At 44.9% G+C, this 19,439-nt stretch overlaps 3 protein-coding genes across 13 annotated transcripts; 1 reads left to right on the forward strand and 2 right to left on the reverse strand.

Annotated features, from left to right (window-relative positions):
• Positions 1-224: 224 nt before the first annotated feature.
• On the reverse strand, positions 225-11,119 carry LOC143372170 (adenosine receptor A2b). 8 transcript variants are annotated; one of them, XM_076818135.1, is made up of 5 exons: positions 10,991-11,119; positions 7,590-9,789; positions 2,326-2,537; positions 1,508-1,978; positions 225-1,205 (listed from the first exon to the last, which is right to left on the reverse strand). In XM_076818135.1, exons 2-5 carry the CDS (start codon positions 8,062-8,064, stop codon positions 807-809), a joined length of 1,557 nt encoding a protein of 518 aa, XP_076674250.1. In that variant the 5' UTR covers positions 8,065-9,789; positions 10,991-11,119; the 3' UTR covers positions 225-806. The 8 variants fall into 8 exon arrangements, with proteins under 8 accessions (XP_076674250.1, XP_076674249.1, XP_076674243.1 ...); XM_076818134.1 differs by having other exon boundaries at positions 7,590-9,971; positions 10,991-11,110; XM_076818128.1 differs by having other exon boundaries at positions 7,590-10,335; positions 10,991-11,109.
• Positions 11,120-11,167: 48 nt separating this feature from the next.
• Positions 11,168-14,854, forward strand: LOC143372177 (uncharacterized). The gene is made up of 3 exons (XM_076818149.1): positions 11,168-11,306; positions 13,644-13,919; positions 14,009-14,854. Exons 1-3 carry the CDS (start codon positions 11,248-11,250, stop codon positions 14,010-14,012), a joined length of 339 nt encoding a protein of 112 aa, XP_076674264.1. The 5' UTR covers positions 11,168-11,247; the 3' UTR covers positions 14,013-14,854.
• LOC143372165 (sphingomyelin phosphodiesterase 4) lies at positions 14,851-19,356 on the reverse strand. Of its 4 annotated transcripts, none has more exons than XM_076818117.1 (14): positions 19,215-19,356; positions 18,479-18,778; positions 18,293-18,395; positions 17,974-18,205; positions 17,695-17,902; positions 17,519-17,631; positions 17,287-17,445; positions 17,050-17,221; positions 16,797-16,982; positions 16,524-16,736; positions 16,349-16,441; positions 16,115-16,291; positions 15,192-15,421; positions 14,851-15,117 (listed from the first exon to the last, which is right to left on the reverse strand). In XM_076818117.1, exons 1-14 carry the CDS (start codon positions 19,239-19,241, stop codon positions 14,979-14,981), a joined length of 2,352 nt encoding a protein of 783 aa, XP_076674232.1. In that variant the 5' UTR covers positions 19,242-19,356; the 3' UTR covers positions 14,851-14,978. The 4 variants fall into 4 exon arrangements, with proteins under 4 accessions (XP_076674232.1, XP_076674231.1, XP_076674233.1 ...); XM_076818116.1 differs by lacking the exon at positions 19,215-19,356 and adding an exon at positions 19,054-19,194 and having other exon boundaries at positions 17,974-18,215; positions 18,303-18,395; XM_076818118.1 differs by lacking the exon at positions 19,215-19,356 and adding an exon at positions 19,054-19,194 and having other exon boundaries at positions 15,192-15,412.
• Positions 19,357-19,439: the final 83 nt, after the last annotated feature.

Genomic DNA, 19,439 nt, shown 5'->3' on the forward strand with positions numbered 1-19,439 from the left:
TGCAACGAACTTTTGCTGGGCTTGCAAGATGGTTATTAGAAGTAGTGTTCTTTGAGAAAGGAAAGGAATATTTCGAGTGAAAGAAAGTGGTGATTCGAGGGAAGATATCTCCGAAGCCGAGGGAAACACTTCTATCTGTAAGTGAAGCTCTATTATTTTTTGTAAATTTTGTTATTAGAGATAAAGAGGTAGAATATAGAGACGCTTCGTTTGAAGTATTTACGATCGTTTTAATGACATTTATTTCGTCTGACGTGTAATATACAGAATACGGAATGAACGCTAACACGTAGACCTTACATTTTGAGTTCTCGAATGTTCAAATATCGATCTACGATCTTACAATTAATTCTTCGTTTTAAATTTATGAATTACACGTGTACAGGACGTTGTTTCTCGCCATGTCGGCACAGATATGTTATATCCTCGCGAAGTATTTAAATTCATATTCCTATTCGCAGTCTTGGATACAGCAATCCTTTACTATTCAGTTGTTGAGAATTCTAGGCGCCAGTATTCCTACTAAAAGCTACACCTAGAGGATAATAAAATAACGTATAATAATTTAACAGCAACGCATTCCCTTGCTCGCGATTAGCATCGAGTATTAACATCAGGCCTCCAAATATCATACATCGAATTACGGTACTAACACCGATTACACGTCGCCTCCACTGGTAACTTATCTGCCTCAGCACTAACTTATTAACGACCGTGGAAGTACCATCGATCGATCTTGCGGTTTCAATCCAATCGATGTGCCATTAATTTTAGAAATGTCGATTTATTCGAATTCGAAAAGCTCGTCAACCCTTTTCTTTACTCTCTATCGATTCCTCGTCCATCGTGTCGATTACAGAATTCACATGGTTCACGTCCACCTCGATAACAAATATCGACGCAGGCGGGGTCTCCTCCACTCGATCATCTTCCGCCGGTAAAAGCGGTGTCAGAGTCTTGTACGTTTGCAGTTCCATGGAGGACACGCTAGAGAGTCCCCTAGACTCTTCGATACGATTGTCGTTAAACGTTTCACTCTCCCCGTAGCAATGCTCGTTGCTTCTTTGACTCGCGTTGTCATTCACGCTGCCATCCACTTCCTGTTTGTCGTTCTCCGACGAACTCGATGCGTTAATGCTATCCGCCTCTTTCTCTCGGATCGAGACATTGCGACTCGCCAATCCTTTCGATCTGACGTCAGTCACCTGGATTTAGAATGCACATTATTGCTCGAACCGTCTAGTTGTACAGAAGATAAGATTAGATATATCTCCAGTAAATAGTGGGGATTCTCTGATAAAATCGCCCTTATTCATGAGAAAGCAACGACTGCACCTGTTGGGTATCGATCGCGGCTGTTTATTAGGTACGTATTATCAGAATTACACGACAGTGAAAGTCTCCCCAACTCGAAAAGAATGACCAGAGGTATTAAACTGTCCGTAGGAATACCACTTTAAAGCGACCCGCAGATGTAATCGTCCACAAACAACCATTAGAATCTCACCTGACGTAGTAAGCTCGATCTCTGGCCCCTAGCCGAGGCCAAACCAGCTGCTTGCCTCTGCAGCTGCCTCTGGGAACCAACCAAGGACCCGCGATCGTGTATCACGCTGACCATGCTCGCTTTTACGTCGTTGTGCGGAAAGAGGAGCCTCCACATGAAGTTCTTTAAGGCGGCGCGGAAGTCCTTGAGGTGGTAAGCGTAGAGCAACGGGTTGCCGGCCGAGTTGAGGTGCGACAGGATGATACAGAAGTTCATGAGGACGTCGTTTACCTTGCACCGCGGGCAGAACGCCATCACGCAGTTAATGGTGTACAGAGGGAACCAGCAGATGATGAAAAAGGCCACGATCCTCGAAAGATTCTGCGTGGCCTTCACTTCCCGCTTCCTAGCCGCGCCGAGCAGGCGCAGCATCGTCCCTGTAGTCTGATTCCCATTCCGACGGCCTGGATTCATCGTCACTATTTGCTGTAACTGCGAATTTGTTGCGATTATTGTTCGAAGTGAGCAAGATGACGCGTCTCCCGATGGAGAATTAGATTTTCACTAGTACACATGTGTCTTAATGCGGCGGCTGAAAAGAATGGTTAGTTCCTCGAGCAATTCAAGCGGCCATTAATCGGGGCAAACTGTTTTGGAAGAACTTCCCTAACTTTGGAGGTAATTAGAGAGGAGCAACAAGCTTAATTTCGTTGATCGAAGGGGGGAAATTTTTCGGGCTGACGATTATTATCGCGCGGTCCCTATTAATTCCTTGTCTTGTTTACATATCGCGCGTATACACACGCCGTGCCAGTATATTTACGGTGACAGTGGCTGACCTGTTTTACGACCACTCTGTATATATGGGCGTAGAAGGCTGCAATTAATAGCGCGGGAAAGATGATCGTGGCGAAGTAGAGGAACACCAGGTAATCGTAATCCATCACCTCGGTGAAGATGCATTTCTCGTTGGACTTCTTGCCTGCGTTCCAGCCCAACAGAGGCAGGAAACCTACCAGTGTGCCAGCGATCCAGCACACGCAGATTATACCTGAAAAAGTATCAATGAATTCGTATAGAACTCCACATGTAATAAACTCGGACCAACTTCTCTTACATTTAACTACGATCTTATCCAACCACTAATTTCTTTTAGTTTCCCATAATTTTCATACCACACGAGCGTTTTACTTATAATTCTGTTATGTATACAGGGTGTCCCAAAACGTTGCCACCTGGGCCTTTCCTTCAAACTCGCCACTGCTAAAGTCGTACCTCCGGAACAAGAGAAGCCACATTTTCATGGAAACCGTAGATTTGCATGGAACAAGCACGTTTCCGAGGAAGGAACTCGGTCAAAGGATCCATGGACAGTAGCCCACGTGAACACGAACAATATCGATTGCCCAGCCGGGCAATAAACGTGCCTTTTTCCGCCCGCTTCCGAGATGCTATCAGTCGGCGGGGGTCGTAATTAAAATCACTCACTGCCATAAACAGGCGAAACGCTTGAATTAATCACGGCTATCCTCGGAATGAGAAACGCCTAACTGGGCCATTAATTTTTTTCGCCGACTGTCTTCGATTCCATAATGGCCGAGTGGGGGGTTCCAAAGCGGACGACATAAATCGCGCGCCGTCCGTGTCGTTCCGCTGGAAAGGAACTTTAATAACGCTGCGCGAGCAGCGTTGCTTGATCGTTGAAATTGTCAACGCACCCCTCGCCACGTCAACACCCCAGGATGAATTTCCCAACAGTTCCAAAGGAACATATTTGCAAATCTCATATTTCCTTATTTCACGTACGCCTTCCCACGACCGTGCAACAGGCAGGCACGAAGACGCGATTTCCGCCGATTTCGCGGAAAGGTGAAAGGAAAGAAAGTCCCTTGGGAAATCGAATGGATGTGGAATATTGTGCACGCGTTCGCGATGACATTATCTAGGAGCGTATCGAATGGGAATTGGAGTTTGCTAGATTCCCTTGGTAATTACTTAGCCGTCGTGCGTGATATTCGTTACGGTAAATCGATACTATTAGCTGCGTTCGAGTAACTGAGCACTGTGTATTGGAAAGATTGTATGATATCTGTTTGAAGCCTGTACTTCTGGGAATTATCACGGACGTAACATTCAATTTCTTATAGGTTTTCGTGCGCCGAAAACGAATCCGCAAACCGTTTGTTGCCATCACCCTCAGTTTTGAGAAATTCGATGTTGAAAAAAAACTACAAATTTTCAACATTGAACATCTTTTGTGTCGAAACAGTAATAGTTATTCGGATGCTTGTACGGTCAAATTATTCTATAAATCCTCCCGAATACAACGATATAAGTTATTGGCGCATTATGAACATTTTAATATGTTTAAACAACGATTCAAGGGAAAAGAACATCCGAAATACACCCATTTTTGCAGATATCTTTCAATTTATTTCCAAAATTGACGTGGTAAGTCACGGTTTGTTTTCAACACAGAAACGAAATAGTTTGGCAAAACGTGCGCCGTCGACAGTGGTAGTCAACGGCGGCGTGCGATCCATTGCCGCTCAGCGTAACACAATCGCTTAACGCGCGTGACTACCACTGTCGGCGCCGCACGTTTTGCCAAACTATTTCCCTTCTGTATTGAAAACAAAACGTGACTTACGACTTTTGTTAATGCTTTCCGAAGGAAAAATGTCTGCTGCATCGCGTGGAATAGTCAGATTTTCTTCTAGACCTTCGGTTTTGGAAATAAATTGAAAGATATCTGCAAACATGGGTGTATTTCGGGTGTTCTTTTCCCTTTGATTATTGTTTAAACATATTTAAACGTTCATAATGCGCTAATAACTTATATCGTTGCATTCGGTAGGGTTCACAGAATAATTTGACCAAAGATGTTTAAAGTTGAAAGTTTGCAGTATTTTTCAAATTCGAATTCCTCAAAAACAAACACGGTCTAACCCACGTTGAAAGAAAAATTAACTTTTTCTATTTTATATGATTAGCACAGCCTATTGGAATACATTATTGCTATTAACTCCATTTCGCAAAAAATGTAGGTTAGTCCGTTTTTGCTCTCAGTGCCTCGATTAGTGGACGAAATCCTGGAGGACCTTGGAAAAATTGCACAGATTCATCGCTGAATTTGCTAAAGCGTCAGGATAAAGGAAATTAGGTTCGCTTGAAACGTCTTATGAATCGAGAACACGCACCACCTGTTGCCACTGCAAGTGCATTGTGTCGCGATGCATCGATTCAGGTTCCTGGCAGAGTTATGATCTTAAGGTTTGTGTGGTTGCATGTGGTGCAACACTGCTCTTGAATAGAGGGGGTCTAGAGCAGGCAACAATGACACTTCTGATATAATATCTACACAATGTCGTCTAATCATCAGCAGTGACATGACTTGATATCGTGCACAGTGGTATGAACCAGAACGTGATAGACATACATTACGTGTGCACTTCAAATGTTGAAATAGAGACAAATTAGTCTACTGACTACATACTCTAAAATTCTGAGCAAAATTATAATTTACACTTAATATAATAAGTGGTGATAAATACACGATTATAATTTATTCGTTAATCTCTGAGCACTATAGGATATCGAAAGTAACGTTTGATTTTCAATCGTCCTTCGCACCACCTCCAATCAATAGACCGCCAATCCACCTCCATAGTAGACACGTTTCATGTAAAAAGTTCGTCCATCTGACTTTGAATTTTCAAGCTAGAATTGTCCCGCACACCAGCCATTGGTTTTTGTTCTTCCACGTTTTGTGTATTAAACATTTTGTCACTCGAGTGCAGTACTACTCGCGACACTCGATCGCGATGGATAATATACCTCGAGGCTCGATTCTCGCGCGTAACAGGTGCCTCCGCGCAAACAATTTCGAAAATTATAATCGCGGTGCTCCCTGTGTCAATATTATTTAACGAATGCTTAATTAAACGGTTACACGCTGCATGGAGAACGTTTCTGGGAAGGAACGAATTTAATTGGATCGTCGTATTGCGTAACGTTCGTTATCACGATAACAATTACTCAATTTGCAGCTCGATTCTTCGAACTTTTAGCCCGCCTGACCATTTGCTGGCCTATACTACTGGCGTTGATTTCATAAGGTGCGTTCGCCTCTCCCTCGCGCACTGCCTTTGGTGTCCCCAACTTTTAACGATATTCACTGCTTAATTACAAGGAATACAGTCTTCGGTTATCAAAGATCAGGGTGGAATGTTTACAAAGAGGATACGAACGCGAGAAAATTGCTCCAATTATCCCGTAACAAGGTTTCACTTCCCTTCCACACAATGAAACTCGCGGAGACTTAATTCACGCAATCTCAGGACTCTAAAACTTTATAATCTACATTGTTCAAGTTAATCTCGCCCGTTATAAATCCTCCTTTACTTACAAAAGGAGGACTCCTTCCAGCACCATCGAACCTACCCAACTCATACAGCTTCTTTCCCCCAGCACAAAGTAATTCCCCACAAACCTACCACCAGCTTATCAAATTATCCTCGCACTACATCTCCGAAATCCAAAGAAATCACTTTACTCATTCTACGTACCCAGGCCCAGCTCGAGTCTTTCTTGCATCCTAGGCGAGCTTGCCAAATTGCGCCCTTTATTTGTAATACATTTACTTGAGCTTTTTGGTTACCTTACTCGGATCTCTTATTCGTAGCTTAAAACATTTATAGTGCAACTTATAATATTTCATTTAAGGGGTAATGACATTGTAGAGCCCGGAAAGGCAGCCTGGTCTTGAGATTTTTTTTAGGCGAGTATAGTGAATGGAATACAAAATCCGTTTAAAGGGCTTTATTGTACATACCTTGAAGTATGATCACAATTTTTTAAAAAAATTTTTAATACGAAATGGCGGCGCCACAACTCAACAAACGAAGCTTATTCTGAAAAAAATAGGGTTTCGCGGCCGGAAAGATTTCTCCTTCAATTTTTAACCTGGAACAAAAGAACAAATTTTTTAAATTCTATATAATATTATCTCGGGAAGTACACGAGGAAATGAAAAAATACTGTTTTTTGTACGAATGATGCGTGAATGAACAAAACGTTTCAACAATTTCGAGGTTGTGGCAGTTCTGTGTTTTGTTCAATCACACACCATTCTTACAAAAATCAGTATTTTTTAATTTCCTCGTGTTCTTCCCGAGATAATCTTATACAGAAATCAACAATTTTCGTTTTTATGTTCTAGGTCAAAAACTGAAGGAGAAATCTTACCGACCGCGAAACACTCTTTTTCAGAAAAAGCTTCTTTTGTTGAGCTGTGGCGCCGCTATTTTTTATTAAAAAATTTTTAAAAAATCGATCATACTTCAAGGTATGTACAATAAAAAACTTCAAACAGATTTTGTATTCCATTCACTATAAGGTGAACGTCCCAATTTCTGCTCATGTCCCCATTTTTGCTCACATCGTATTTTTCTTATTATTATATGCGCTACGTTTGTACTATAGTTGCAACAAAATAATTCTAAATTATTTAAACATTCACGCGAGTGTTGCACGAGCTTGGGGTAACATTACTAATAGTTAAACATCTTGAAATATCTTTCTTAAATAGTTTTTGAATTGGTTGATTTATTATTAAAGAATTAATCGATTACTCCGCAAATTTCGATCACAAACAAATTTTTTACACCTTTCTTATGACGAGTTATACTTCTTAAACGAGCAGAAATTGGGATATTCACCTTACTCGCATAAAAAGATCCTCAAAATAAGGCTGCCTTTCCGGGTTCTACAGTCAGGGGTGTCGTTGCCCCTTAAAACTTTATTTTAAAAAATGCCTCGTCAACTTTACGCCCTAGGCAGCCTGGCTAGGTTTGCCTATAGCGACGACACTTCCAACCCAGTTTCCCATCATTCACCCAAAAGAGAACATCGATTAATTAAACCGACCTCCTTCTGCTACAGCACCGAAGGGTATGGCCAGAGCCCCATATAACAGCAGTAAAACACAACTACCTACGCATCGCACGTGAGCCGCATCGTCGCCAACAAATCGTTCCCCCAATACCCGTTGGTCATCGAGCCCCGAAGAACCCCAGCCACGTTTCCGTCGTTCGCCCCTTACCTATGGCAGTTTTGGTGCGTACGGTGCGCGAGTATCCCATGGGGTGCAGTATCGCCCAGTAACGATCCACGGACACCGCCACCAGGCAGAAGATGCTGATGGTGCAGAGGACCACGAGAACGGACACCGTGAAGAGGCAAGCGTGGAGGTTGGTCGGCAGGCCGATGCTCGCCAGAATAGCGAAGGGTATGGCGAACAGTCCGACCAGCAGATCAGCCGTAGCCAAGGAGATGATGTAGTAATTAGTCCGCCTGCGAAGCTTCCTCTCCTTGCTGAAGACGATGATCACCAGACCGTTGCCGAACACCGCGCAAACCGCCACCAGAATCTCGCAGACCGTGTACGGCAGGTTGAGGTCCGAGCGGGTCGAGGCGTTCACGGCTGTCACGGTCAAGTTGTCGGGCAGCTCGGTGGTGTTTGATGGAAATTCCATCACGACGAACGCTGACACACTGAGCGTGATCCTCTCTGTCATCTACGTAGCCTGCCTCTTAATTAACCGCGATTTAGTCGCTGGACTTGGGACCCTCGAATGCGCACAACGCGTGCCGACGCCTCTGTACGCTCTTGGAGGGAAACTCGTTAGGAACTCGAGGCTTCGCGGCGGTGATCACCATCGCCGGGGCGTTCAGTCCGATACGAGGGTGTACTTTATCAGATGCACGGTCGATCACTGTCCGCCGGTATCGATCTACGCCGGGGCACTGGGGTTAGCCGCCGAATAGAGGAGGTGTACTGTCGCGTGACGGCTCTTTTCCACCGACCCTTTTTTAATGGATCCCCTTAATTCCTCTGTACAGAATTTCCATGATGCCTGGCAAATGGAGGCGTCACGCGAGCTTGATGCCACGGCTCTAAATAGATCCTCGGCGTACAACTTGCCCCCCGACACCGGGGCCGCGAACCGCGTGTCAACACGGCAGCAGGACACAGTCGTTAGCTTTGCACCGTGCCGGCGTGCTCCTGTTCCTTAATGCTCTAAGGGTCGACGGCCCCTGGGCACCGTCTCACCGCGTGATAGATAGCCGATCGATTCCGTTTTAACGGAAAGACACTGGCGTGTTGAACGGACAACGGGGGAAGGATGCCTCGTTGCTGATTTGTATGGACGCGGTGGACGATGCTTGCTCCACTTTCAGCGCACGAGGCTTGTTTCCCAAACGCTCCTTAGAAATATGCGCGATGGCCTAACCAATGCCACTTGAAAATAGGATCTACGATCCTCGAAGCCTCTACCGCAAACGAAGCGGCAGGAATCAAGTCACGATCATCGATCTACACGAATCTTGTGCTCTCGAGCTCCGTACAGTGGTCCGCAGAGGAAACACTCGCAAACTTGCCAACACCTCCCACGCCAGCTTTCAGTGTCTAACGAAGAAGCTGCGCGTCAGGCCAGCTCCTATAGTCCTTCCCCCGCGTATCCAAGAAGCACTCCGCTCCGAAGAAGACCAAACCCTTGGAACGTCCCCGGCAAGTCTAAAGGATCTCCCATGAATCTCGAGCAATGGCGCAGAAATGGATCGTCCATCGAGCAGCACGGTGACTAGAAGCCACGAGTGGCTCGCGCTCGTCCTGCTGGCGTTTCGAGTCCAGCCACGTTTTGGCCGCGCAGTGGCGAGGCTTATTACGAGCCTTGCAGCGCATGTTCAACGCAGAGCGATTCCACGACAGCGCGATTCTTCGGCCACATTTTAGGGGTATTAAGGTCACGGAGCAGCCCTCGATCATAAATCCCAGCAGTGTTCTTTCTCCTCGGGACGAAGCGGAACGGCGCTCGTAGGATATTATACCGTCATTCCTTCTTGGAGGAGTCAATGGATCTTCTAGGGGGAATTCCCCTTCGCGCGGGGCCTGGAATCATGGCCAGAGGATGGATGAAGGAGAGTTTGAATAAGTTAATCGAGATCCTTTAGCTTCCAGGAGGAAGTGAATTTAAGCTCCCCCTTCAGGGGGTTAATCGAGTAGGAAGTCTCTCGAGTTGAATTAAATTCGTCCCAGCTCGAATCCTACTCTCGCCTTCTTTCTAAATCCATTTTATGCCGAAGTTCCTGGAAGTTGATACTGCAGAGCAGTCTTCCCTCTGTGTGGGGGGTAACTCCTCTGCGTCGTGGACGACGCTGCGCGACAATTCCAAGTCCTTCGCGCTTCAGTTTATCAGGATTTAATCCCACGTAGCTTCGGGGTGGTCTGCAACTCATTTCTGTAAGAAATCCTCTTCCTTCAGGGCCTCCCCTTTCATTCGCTGCAGTGTTTGAGATTGTACTTTTAATCTGACTAAGGAGGCTGCACTGTCGAGAGAAATGGGGAGGAGCCTCTCCAGTCCTTTGTAGGCTACAGGGAAATGTCCAGGGGAAAGTATCCACCGATTTCTCTCCTCATCGCCTGCTCGGAATTAATTTTATTCGCAGGTAAAGTCGATCGGTCTCCAAGTCCTTTGATCGCGATAAAAGCAAGTGGTGCAATCGTTTCTCCCCTAACTCGTTCCCACGTTCCTGTCGCGTCGAACGCAATACTGCACGCCGCAATTAAAAAGTTCCCACACCCCGGCGCAGGGAACGGATTAAACTTCTAATTTCACGGGGACGCGGGAGCGTCGCAAAGAGTTTCGCGGCGGAACGCTAACGAAGGGTGGATCAGCGTCAATCGTCCCAATCGCGGCTTTCTTCGCGACGTAATTTCCAAGCTGGCGAAGGAGTACGACGCGAGTGACGGGACGATATTGGCGGAAGGCTCGCGACGTTGCGAACTGTCGAATTGTCGATCGAGAACTCCGCACGCCGAAGGAGCTTGTCTCGCGAAAAAGCTCGCAGAGATGCAAACAGGAAATTCCACAAATTCCTCCGTTACGTTAAATGCGCGGTCCACTTCTACCCTCTCGCCTACGGTAGTTCCAATCGAATTTTAAATCAGGGAAAGGTGGTATTACAATTCTGCTGTTGGACTTGGGAAATTAAAGCTCCCATTGGTCAGAGACCATCCCAAATGATAGCGGAGGGAATCGCGTCTCAATATCATCGCGCACGGTGATACACTCTATTCTAAGCTTCTACGTCCATCTTTATTTATAGAGGCTTAGCATATCACTTCGCGGACATATTACGGCCTTCTCGGTACCCTATTAAAATTCTCCATCTATATAAAATAAACAGCCTTTTACTATCTCCAATAATCGCGAATCTTTTTGTTCCCCCGTGGAATCCGATATCTCATAAAAATGCATTCTCCGTTGCAACGTTTCATTTTAAACGAGGGTCCCAACACCGCGAGCAATGTCCGCCAATTGCATCCCGTCCCGCGCGAACAGTTTCTACGATTTCGGTGACTAACAGAGGCTCGGTAACCTCGAACAGTTAACGCCAATCAGGCCAGACGGAAGAAAGAGGGGCGCCCCCTCCACTCACTGTGTCGATCGGTGATCGACGCTCAATCTCCTGTCGCCCGTCGCGGAAGTCACGAAAATCGCAAGTTCGAAACAGTGAAGCGTGTCGGCGACTGGGCGGACGGTACGCGTCCGACCTCTCAACCCCGTGGCGCGTAACTGAGTTGCTCCTCGTGTCACACGGGGACACCGCGACGGCGGAGGTGGAACCGAGGCAGTTATAGGTTATGGCCGTAGTGGTATATACTTGCGAGCGAAGGATACATATAGATCGGCCATATGCTGTCATCACTGGATCTCGCCCCCCCACGAAATTCTGATTCGACGGTAGCATTAAGGTAATAATCGTGTATTCCCGCCATAACCTATGTCAGAATCACGTATAAACGTCCCGCTGCTGATTATTTCAGTCCAAATGGGCGATCCAGACCTTTCAGTACGATGAATGGTGTTTAGAGCTCCGTACGCAAAGGTTGAAGTTGCAAGGAAACTTGCGGTGCATATTTCATCAGACTTCAATTAGCGTTGAGTGTTTGCAATGTACTGGGGGGGATGAGGCTGTTGGTCGTCAGGATTAGTGGTTATTTGATACAATGGGGAGATTATGCGCAATTAGGCGTATCGGAGTGTGCAGGGATTTGTACGTGAATCATAATTGGATGAAGGTAAGATCGTACGCAGCTAGGTGGCCTGACAGATGTGCACGCGTATGGTACGCGCCGCGTGCACGTGCGTGAAATGGTTTGCCCACGAAGTTAGCCCCCCCTTCGGAAGTGGCACAAATTAGTTTAGTTTCCGTCGGCAACGACGAAATTGAGAGTTCCTTTCTGCCGCTGTGTAACTCCGCGTTACGTTCCACGGCGCTCCCTCGCCAAGTTCGTCCTCTGATCCCCGCGCGAGGAAACTTTACTCTTCCAACTTGACGTTCCTAACCTGATCTCTGCAGCGAGAAAGGGCCGGCCGATCGTAGTGCCAGCCACGAGAATAGAAAACGGTACCTATACGTGTTTATATCAATTTTAACGATGGCGAAAGCTTCGTCGCCTCTGGACCATTAGACATCACGAGACACTGTCTGCTAGGTTCGCCTGTTTTTTTTTAGTCGTAACGGTTGAAACGCTGTTGGTTCTGGCGAAGCAATTTTCAGTCGAAGCTTGTCAGTCGATCGCGGCGCTTCTTTCTGATTGGAATTAAATCAACTGTTTGCACGTCGGTACGGTGCAGTTTGATTTTCTCTTTGGAAATTAAGATGTAATCAGTATTCATTGAGAATTCTCGATTCATCGACTCATAGAAATAGGCTGTCTATTTGCATAGTGTAATCTACCAATCAAGCTGGATCGCCTAGCAAACAAGCAGGTATTTGTTATTCCGTTCGACATTAGACAGTATCGGATTACTTCCAAGGCTAACCAGACAAATGGATCCCGCGCATTTTTCGTTCTCCCTTTCGCGGATGGAGGTTATATTCGATATATTCCGAGCGAGAAATCGAGTTTCCTAGATACCTCACGGGGAAACTTCGCAGCTATAAAAGCTTCTGCAAATTTTCTACCGTAATCGATTTTCACGCCGTTAATAATTTCACAGGCTCTTAATTCTTGTTCCGCGCTTTTATCGCTCCCCTAAATTATAGCTCTTTCCCTAATTGTGAAAGCGCGAAGATTAGGCTATGTTACAACGGTTACCGCGAGCGTTGAAATTGCCTGATGTCGAGGGTTGAAACGACGGCGTGAAAATTACTCGTTGCGATGAAATTAACGATGAATTTTAATTGCTGGGCCGGCCTTAAGCGTGTCTTCGACCTCTGCCTGTTATTACATTGTTCTAATAGCCAGCAATTACGTAATTAGTCCGATACGCGGTGAGAGCCGACGGCTTCCATGAATTTCATCGTTGCACGTAGAAGAAATCGAAAGGGGACTTTTTATTCGATTCGCACTGTCCTATCGACAGCGCATAGTTTGCCTGGCTATGTATGTGACGACTAATTTTAATCTACAAATGGATATTCGAAGTCGAAGGAAATAGAATACTATACGTGATAGTGAAAGGGGAGATTAAAAATACTAGGTTATAATACTATTGTCAAAAGAATATCCACTAAGTTCCTTTCTCCTGAATCCAATTCGTTCATCGCAAGTATCTCGAAGAAAGCATTCGTACCGACCACCCAACGAGTCTTGCAAGAGTTCCGGGAAAAGAATTTACGACCATCCTTTTATCCGTTCTCTTTCTACACCGCGACTCGAGGTAGCATAGCTGTTTGCATTCAGAAAAATCGATGCATTACGCGTGCTGTATTCGTATGCGGTAGCACGAGGCAACGTGGTCGTTTCCGGTTGCCACATAATTTTTTATTTAAACGATCGGTCACGTAATACAATTTCCATCGCGCCACAACACGATCTTAATCCCGACTGGCATCGATGCTCGCTGAATCAATGGCCACGCAAACTTCCATTGTAATTGCGGCCTAGTGAACGACCCACATAAAACTCTGCAGCAATGCTACGCGAGGATTATCCTGGCAATAGAAGCACGCCTAATGGCCATTGATTTTAACCGACACGTGTCCCGTTGACTTAAAGACGCCTCCTTGGCAGAGCCGGCCTTAACGAATAGTGAACGGGGTCTATTCGAGGTAATTGAAACGTGCTTATTGTTCGTAACAGGCGGATAACAGGTCGTTTCACGGTGCATAAAAGGATCCCTAATTGCGTCGAAGCTCCAACGACCGACGAAGCTGGACCCGTCCGGGGAGAACAGAACTGTTGCACGGATCTGAATAAAAAAAAAAAAAAAAAACGGGTCGTGTTCGCGTTACACGCGGTGGGACATGTAAACACGCCCATCGCACTAAAGGTCTCGTTGTTTTCAATACGGCCAATGCGATCGAAAGAGGATGGCGAGCTCGGGAGCAGCAGCGCTACCACCAACTACCTCTTCAGGTACAGTAGTTTGAGAAAATAAACATTTCATTCTGCCCTCTTCCTCTTCGCTTACTGAATTAACCTTTTTCTTTCCTTTTCTGTTTCAGGTAAGGTTTACAGTGTTTCGCGGCGATGCAGGGGATTGAAGTTCCACGGACTGAGAAATGGTACTGCGTTGTATTGAAACGTAATTGTAATTTTTTGGTTAAAAGAGATAAGGTAGTTTCCTTCGCAATGCGCGTTTGTTCAGGATGGAAATATAGTTGGCGGGGTATATAGCCTGGTTTACGAGGCCTCTGTCTAGGGAAACGTAAAAAGAACCGCTGGAGTCTGGTGGCAAGTGGTGGGATCCAATTAAAGGGCTCTTTTTGCTCGCGGCCTGGCCACGGTGTACGGTTCCGCCGACGGGGTTAGTTTCATTAAACGCGGTTTAAATATGTGGTAGCGGGGAAGTATACGGGAATGGGGAATGAAAATGTTGGCGATACGTTCGCTTGTTGTTTACTGTGATCCAAGAGGGCAGAGTAGTTGAAATTCACTTGCCACTTATTTAAGTAAACTAATCGCTCCCTTTCGAATGCACGATGAAAAGGATCGATAACAAATTGGAGAGAATTATCATCTATATCCCTGTATTCCTTTTGCTGTTCCCTTGCGCCAGTGCAGTCCAATATCAATTTTCCCACTCACAATATCGACGTTAACGAACCGCCGTGCTCGCCGCGAGCAATCTATGTACCACAGGATCGACTGAAATGATCGGTTGTTCGTGCGCGATATCGATCGAGTAATAACCACTCCAACGGTATTCCCAGCGAGATTTCAAAAGCGTATTGTCTGTTACACCGCGCCGCTAATTGGTTACCGGTACTATATCAAACTTCCATTAGCGTATTGACTTCTGCGATTTATTTTTAGAAAGGGGACTATAATAAGTAGCTCGCCTGCGTTTTTATCAAAACCATCTTTATTTAAACATATCGAAAATACAATACGCGTACAAATTCGCTTCCGGTGTAACATGGAGCATCGTACAGTAGCACGTGTCAGTTCTTAAATAGCGCGACGATGCCTTCTTCAATTCATGGAGAATGCCGTGGCACTGGGCCTGAACATCCCCGTGGTAGATCGTGTCCATGGTTCCAGCGTGGCACGTATTATTATATACACAAACCATATACAAAATGCGAGCCCCAGAAACGCGAGGCCGCCGTAACTGCAAAGAGATAGATGCGTTATAACTAGAACTGCCCTTGATATGATCGTAACATCAATTAAGGTAACCCGTACTTTGTGAGCCACGCGATAAATATCCCTAAAATTATGGTTAAGAGGAGGCTATAGTTAGCCAGCGGTCGTAAACTCAGTCGTGGAGGGATTCGCTCCTCGTAACCGCTGGAGAAGCCGCTTGCTGTTCGCTTTGGCAGCTTCACAATTTTAGTGGGTGGCTGCAGAACCTGGCGGCAAACGCTGCCAAGGAAACCGCGTCGGTGGTACAGGTTGCTTATCTCCTGTCGGTACTGTCCAAACAAGAAGTGTCAAAGTCCATTATCAGAGCCCGATCTAGCTCTGCCGCCGCTCCGGGCAAAAAGGATTTTTGCCGCCTCTTATATTTACTTTTAAATAATTATTTTAAGACAGAATTTTTTACAGTGAGTGAAGTTTTTAGGTATTTGTTGAATAACAAAAGCCGTACCTACTTTTTTACCGCTATTTTAAAAAGGAAACTTTTTTTTATTGATTTTAATTTTCTCTTTCTACCAATTTTGCCGCTCGGGGCAGTTGCTCTTCTTGCACCCCCCTAGATCGGGCCCTGTCCATTATCGTGCCTCTCACTACGCCTCGCCTCGGCTTATTTTATTCTTCCTATGTTTTTCTTATGTAGTTTGACAATTTGACTCACACTGCGCCACGGCGCGACTCCGAGCCACGAATTCTTTCTCGAGAATAAGTATTTTGGGGAAGAGAGGCGAGGCGAGCCGAGGCGAGGTGTAATATGAGTGGATACAGTGCCACCGCTTTCGGTGGCCGGTAAAAGAGGAAGACGTTCTCTGAGCAAACACATGAACCGAGACGAGCTCAGATAACTTCAGGTACGGAAAAACCGAGGCGACGCGAGCCTAGATGTGGGTGCGAAAAGAAGTTGCGCCGAGGCGAGGCGTAGTGAGAGCCAACCTTAAAAGAGATTCTAGAATTTCTAGATTAACGTTTACCTTGAAGTTTATGTAGGTACAGAATCTGTACAAATGTCTAACGAGGAAAGCATTCTCATTGCTCCGTACTGGTTGCAACTCTGGATCTCCCATGTACTCAATGTACTGACACGTTTGCCTGTCTTTTTGAATCGGTACGTATACACCTGGTTTACTTGTGTCTAAGCTCGTGTCCAGCTGAAAGATTAACTTTAGTACTTTTTCACTATAACAGATCGTCAATTAATCTCGTACCTGTGATTCGTGACGAAAGGACGTCGACAGGATACTTTCGCGATATTCTTGGTCGGCTTCGATTGCCACTTGAGGAATATCTTCCACATTGATCTATAAGCACAGTAATAGTTCGTACGAAGTTTAGGTATATTTGTAGGTTCCAAAAAAAGTACGCGTTTAGAATGATACTGACCTCAAAGATTTCGATTAATTGCTGCTGTCCATTTGCCAGGTATATAGGAACTCGGCGTCGCTCTTCGATACTGATTTCATCCGAAGAACAGTCTTTGCCATAGAAGAATTCCCATATCAGGAATCGCCTGTTCTTTCTCTTCTTTTCCAACGCATCGATCAAGCTAGTCGCCGTTAAATGCGCTTGCTTGATTGTGCTTAACAGACATACCACCTACGATTGAGATTCCAAAACAGTTTTAACTTTTTACATATAATTGCACACTTTCCGTACCTCTGAAATAGTAGCCATAGAAAACATTGGAATGTACTGATAAGTTGGCCCCTCGAATTCCAAAATTTGTTGCCGCACGATCGAAGCCCATTGATTCGTGGATACTCGACTTCTACTCAATCCAACGTCGTCCATATGAGTCTCTACTTCGCATATCATCTTCGCCAAGTTTGGTTGCGAAAAAACCTATGAAGCACAGGCCCCGTAAGTCATTTTCCAAATTGCGATCAGCCGAGTGACGTGGTCCACGTACCTTAGTAACTCTGAACAGCATTAGCGCATTTTTTGGAGCCACAAGATCCGTCCTCATGAATCGCGGTAGCAATTGCTGAAATATCGCTGTGTAAGCTAACAAATTATTCGCAACGAAAGGTATCCACCTGTATACATCGTGTATCTTCCCCCTTTCTTCTTCTTCCGATTTCCTGCAGGAGATAGGAAAGCTTTTAGTGATAGTGCTTCAAGGGACCCTTGTAAATGGCGTACACACCCTTCCTTGGTGTATGATATACCAGGGAAATATCTCCATGGCTGGATGAAGCTTAACCACGCTTCAAGTATCAATCTAAACGAACTATCCAAAGGCCAGTGATGAATAGCTTTTCGAAGGAATGTGTAAATTTTGCCTTGTACAGAAGGCAAAATGATTCTGTAAATAACAGATACATCGTAAGAAAGACCAGACAATTACAATGGATTTTAGATTTAATATATTTGAATACCGTTTAAGCTCATCCATTGCACTTTTATCGCCTGTTGCGCTGTTTGCAAATTCATGCAGAGTCTTTATGAACGCTCGTACAAGGCGTATGTGCTCTCCAGAGTGAATACTATGCTGCAATCGAAATCGCGCATAAATATACGCATCGTACAGACAGAATTACCATTTTAAACTTACTCGACGCGGAACGGATGGGAAATACGACGTGCTTAAACGCGAATTCAATTGATCCTCCGTATACTCCAGCCAGAAGTCAAGAAAAACATGAACCACGGTTTCGCTTCTCCATACTTGCGGCAGACATTGCTGCTGCGGCACAGTCGACGTAGAATTTGGAGATCCCGGGGATAGTATCGACGTCCTCAACAGTCGCGGGGTTTGTAGCCTGTAAAAGTACGCCAAATTAAATATTTTAACTGATCTTCTGGATAGGCAATTGCGTCCGTAGCGATGTACCTTTTAGATTCAGGTGTTTGCACTAATTTTCGCTGAGGCGTCTTCCTAATGTACGGACCGATTATTGGCAGAACTGGGGAATTGTCTCTGGGCAGGAAGTGGTATAAATAACAGTGCGCTAGTTGGACGTAAACAGTCTCCCAGTTAACCCAGACATTCTCCAGTTGCTGCACTTGCAGCCACGGGTTTGTTAGGTGATAGGCGAAGTGGAAAATGTAATATTCAAAGGGATATGTGCGAATGTTAAGGACAGTTTATAGAAACTATACGTGAGTTTATCTCGTGGTTTCTGTAGAGTTGTAGTTAGAAAAAAGGATACTCATAGTTAGAGCGGATACAGCGCGTGTGCCCTGATCATCTCGAATTTTGTCAAGATAAAACGGTGGTATTACACTTTCCTCCAGCATTAAACGAATCTTTACCTAAAGTAAAAGAAGAATACACAGATTAAGGTGTTTCCGACGTCTATAATTTTCAGTAGCGTATAGTTAGTTTGCTTACGTACCGGCAGGTATGACACTGGGAAATTGTACTTCAAATAACAATCCGGTAATAATTTATAGCACAAACAGAAAACCGGTCCTTGTGGGTTAAGAAAATTGCAGAGCGTTTCATATTCGTGTGGATTCTCCTTAAAAGTGATGCTGTGCAATCCCCACCCGATATTGTCAGTCGTCCCGAACAATGAATCTATCAATATTGGGAACACGTGCTGTAATTCCGTCGTACTGGATTCATCTATTAATGTTGCTATTTCCTTGCATCGCTGGACCAATGGCATGTTTAGATACCTCTGCACTTCGATCTGTACATACATTTGAAAGAAGTAATGGGATGAAACTCTTGCATGGTTAATTGTGTAAATTATTAGTTATATAAGCTACGGCAGAAAATAATATTCTATATACGTATGTAAATATAGTTTATTAGTCTCTGCACCATACAGATAAAAATCGACATAGGTACATTCTATCATTACAGTTTCATTTACAATACAAGGTGCGTATAATTTTATACAGTAGTTTATTCGTAAGATATAGTACATCTTACAAAATTATAATTAGGAAAAATTAATCGTACAATTGTAGCAGAAAATTTACTTTGCTGCCGCATTTCAAATCAGCCGGTTGAAGTGTTTCGAGGTTAGGTTCTGAGCTAACGATTGAGGTTATGTGCTTTTACGGAAATTCGTGAACGAATGGTGTTAATGGAAAAGTACATTATAGGTATCTCTGCTGTACCGTAGCAACGTTTGTGGATGCAGCCATAATTAAGTTGGTCCGTTTCCGCGTAAATGATCATAAATAACATTTAAACAACGTTTACTAGTGAACTGCGCCTGATTCGCGCCACACGCGCAATTTGAGCAGGTATCGAACGCAGTAATGCCCACCGTGGGCAAAATTGTCTCTAAATTCGCAAAACCAAATTCTGTAAATTGTCGAATAACGAAGCAGGGCTCATTG

The sequence above is a fragment of the Andrena cerasifolii genome, chromosome 8 (assembly GCF_050908995.1).
Source record: "Andrena cerasifolii isolate SP2316 chromosome 8, iyAndCera1_principal, whole genome shotgun sequence".
Lineage (NCBI taxonomy): Eukaryota > Metazoa > Arthropoda > Insecta > Hymenoptera > Andrenidae > Andrena > Andrena cerasifolii.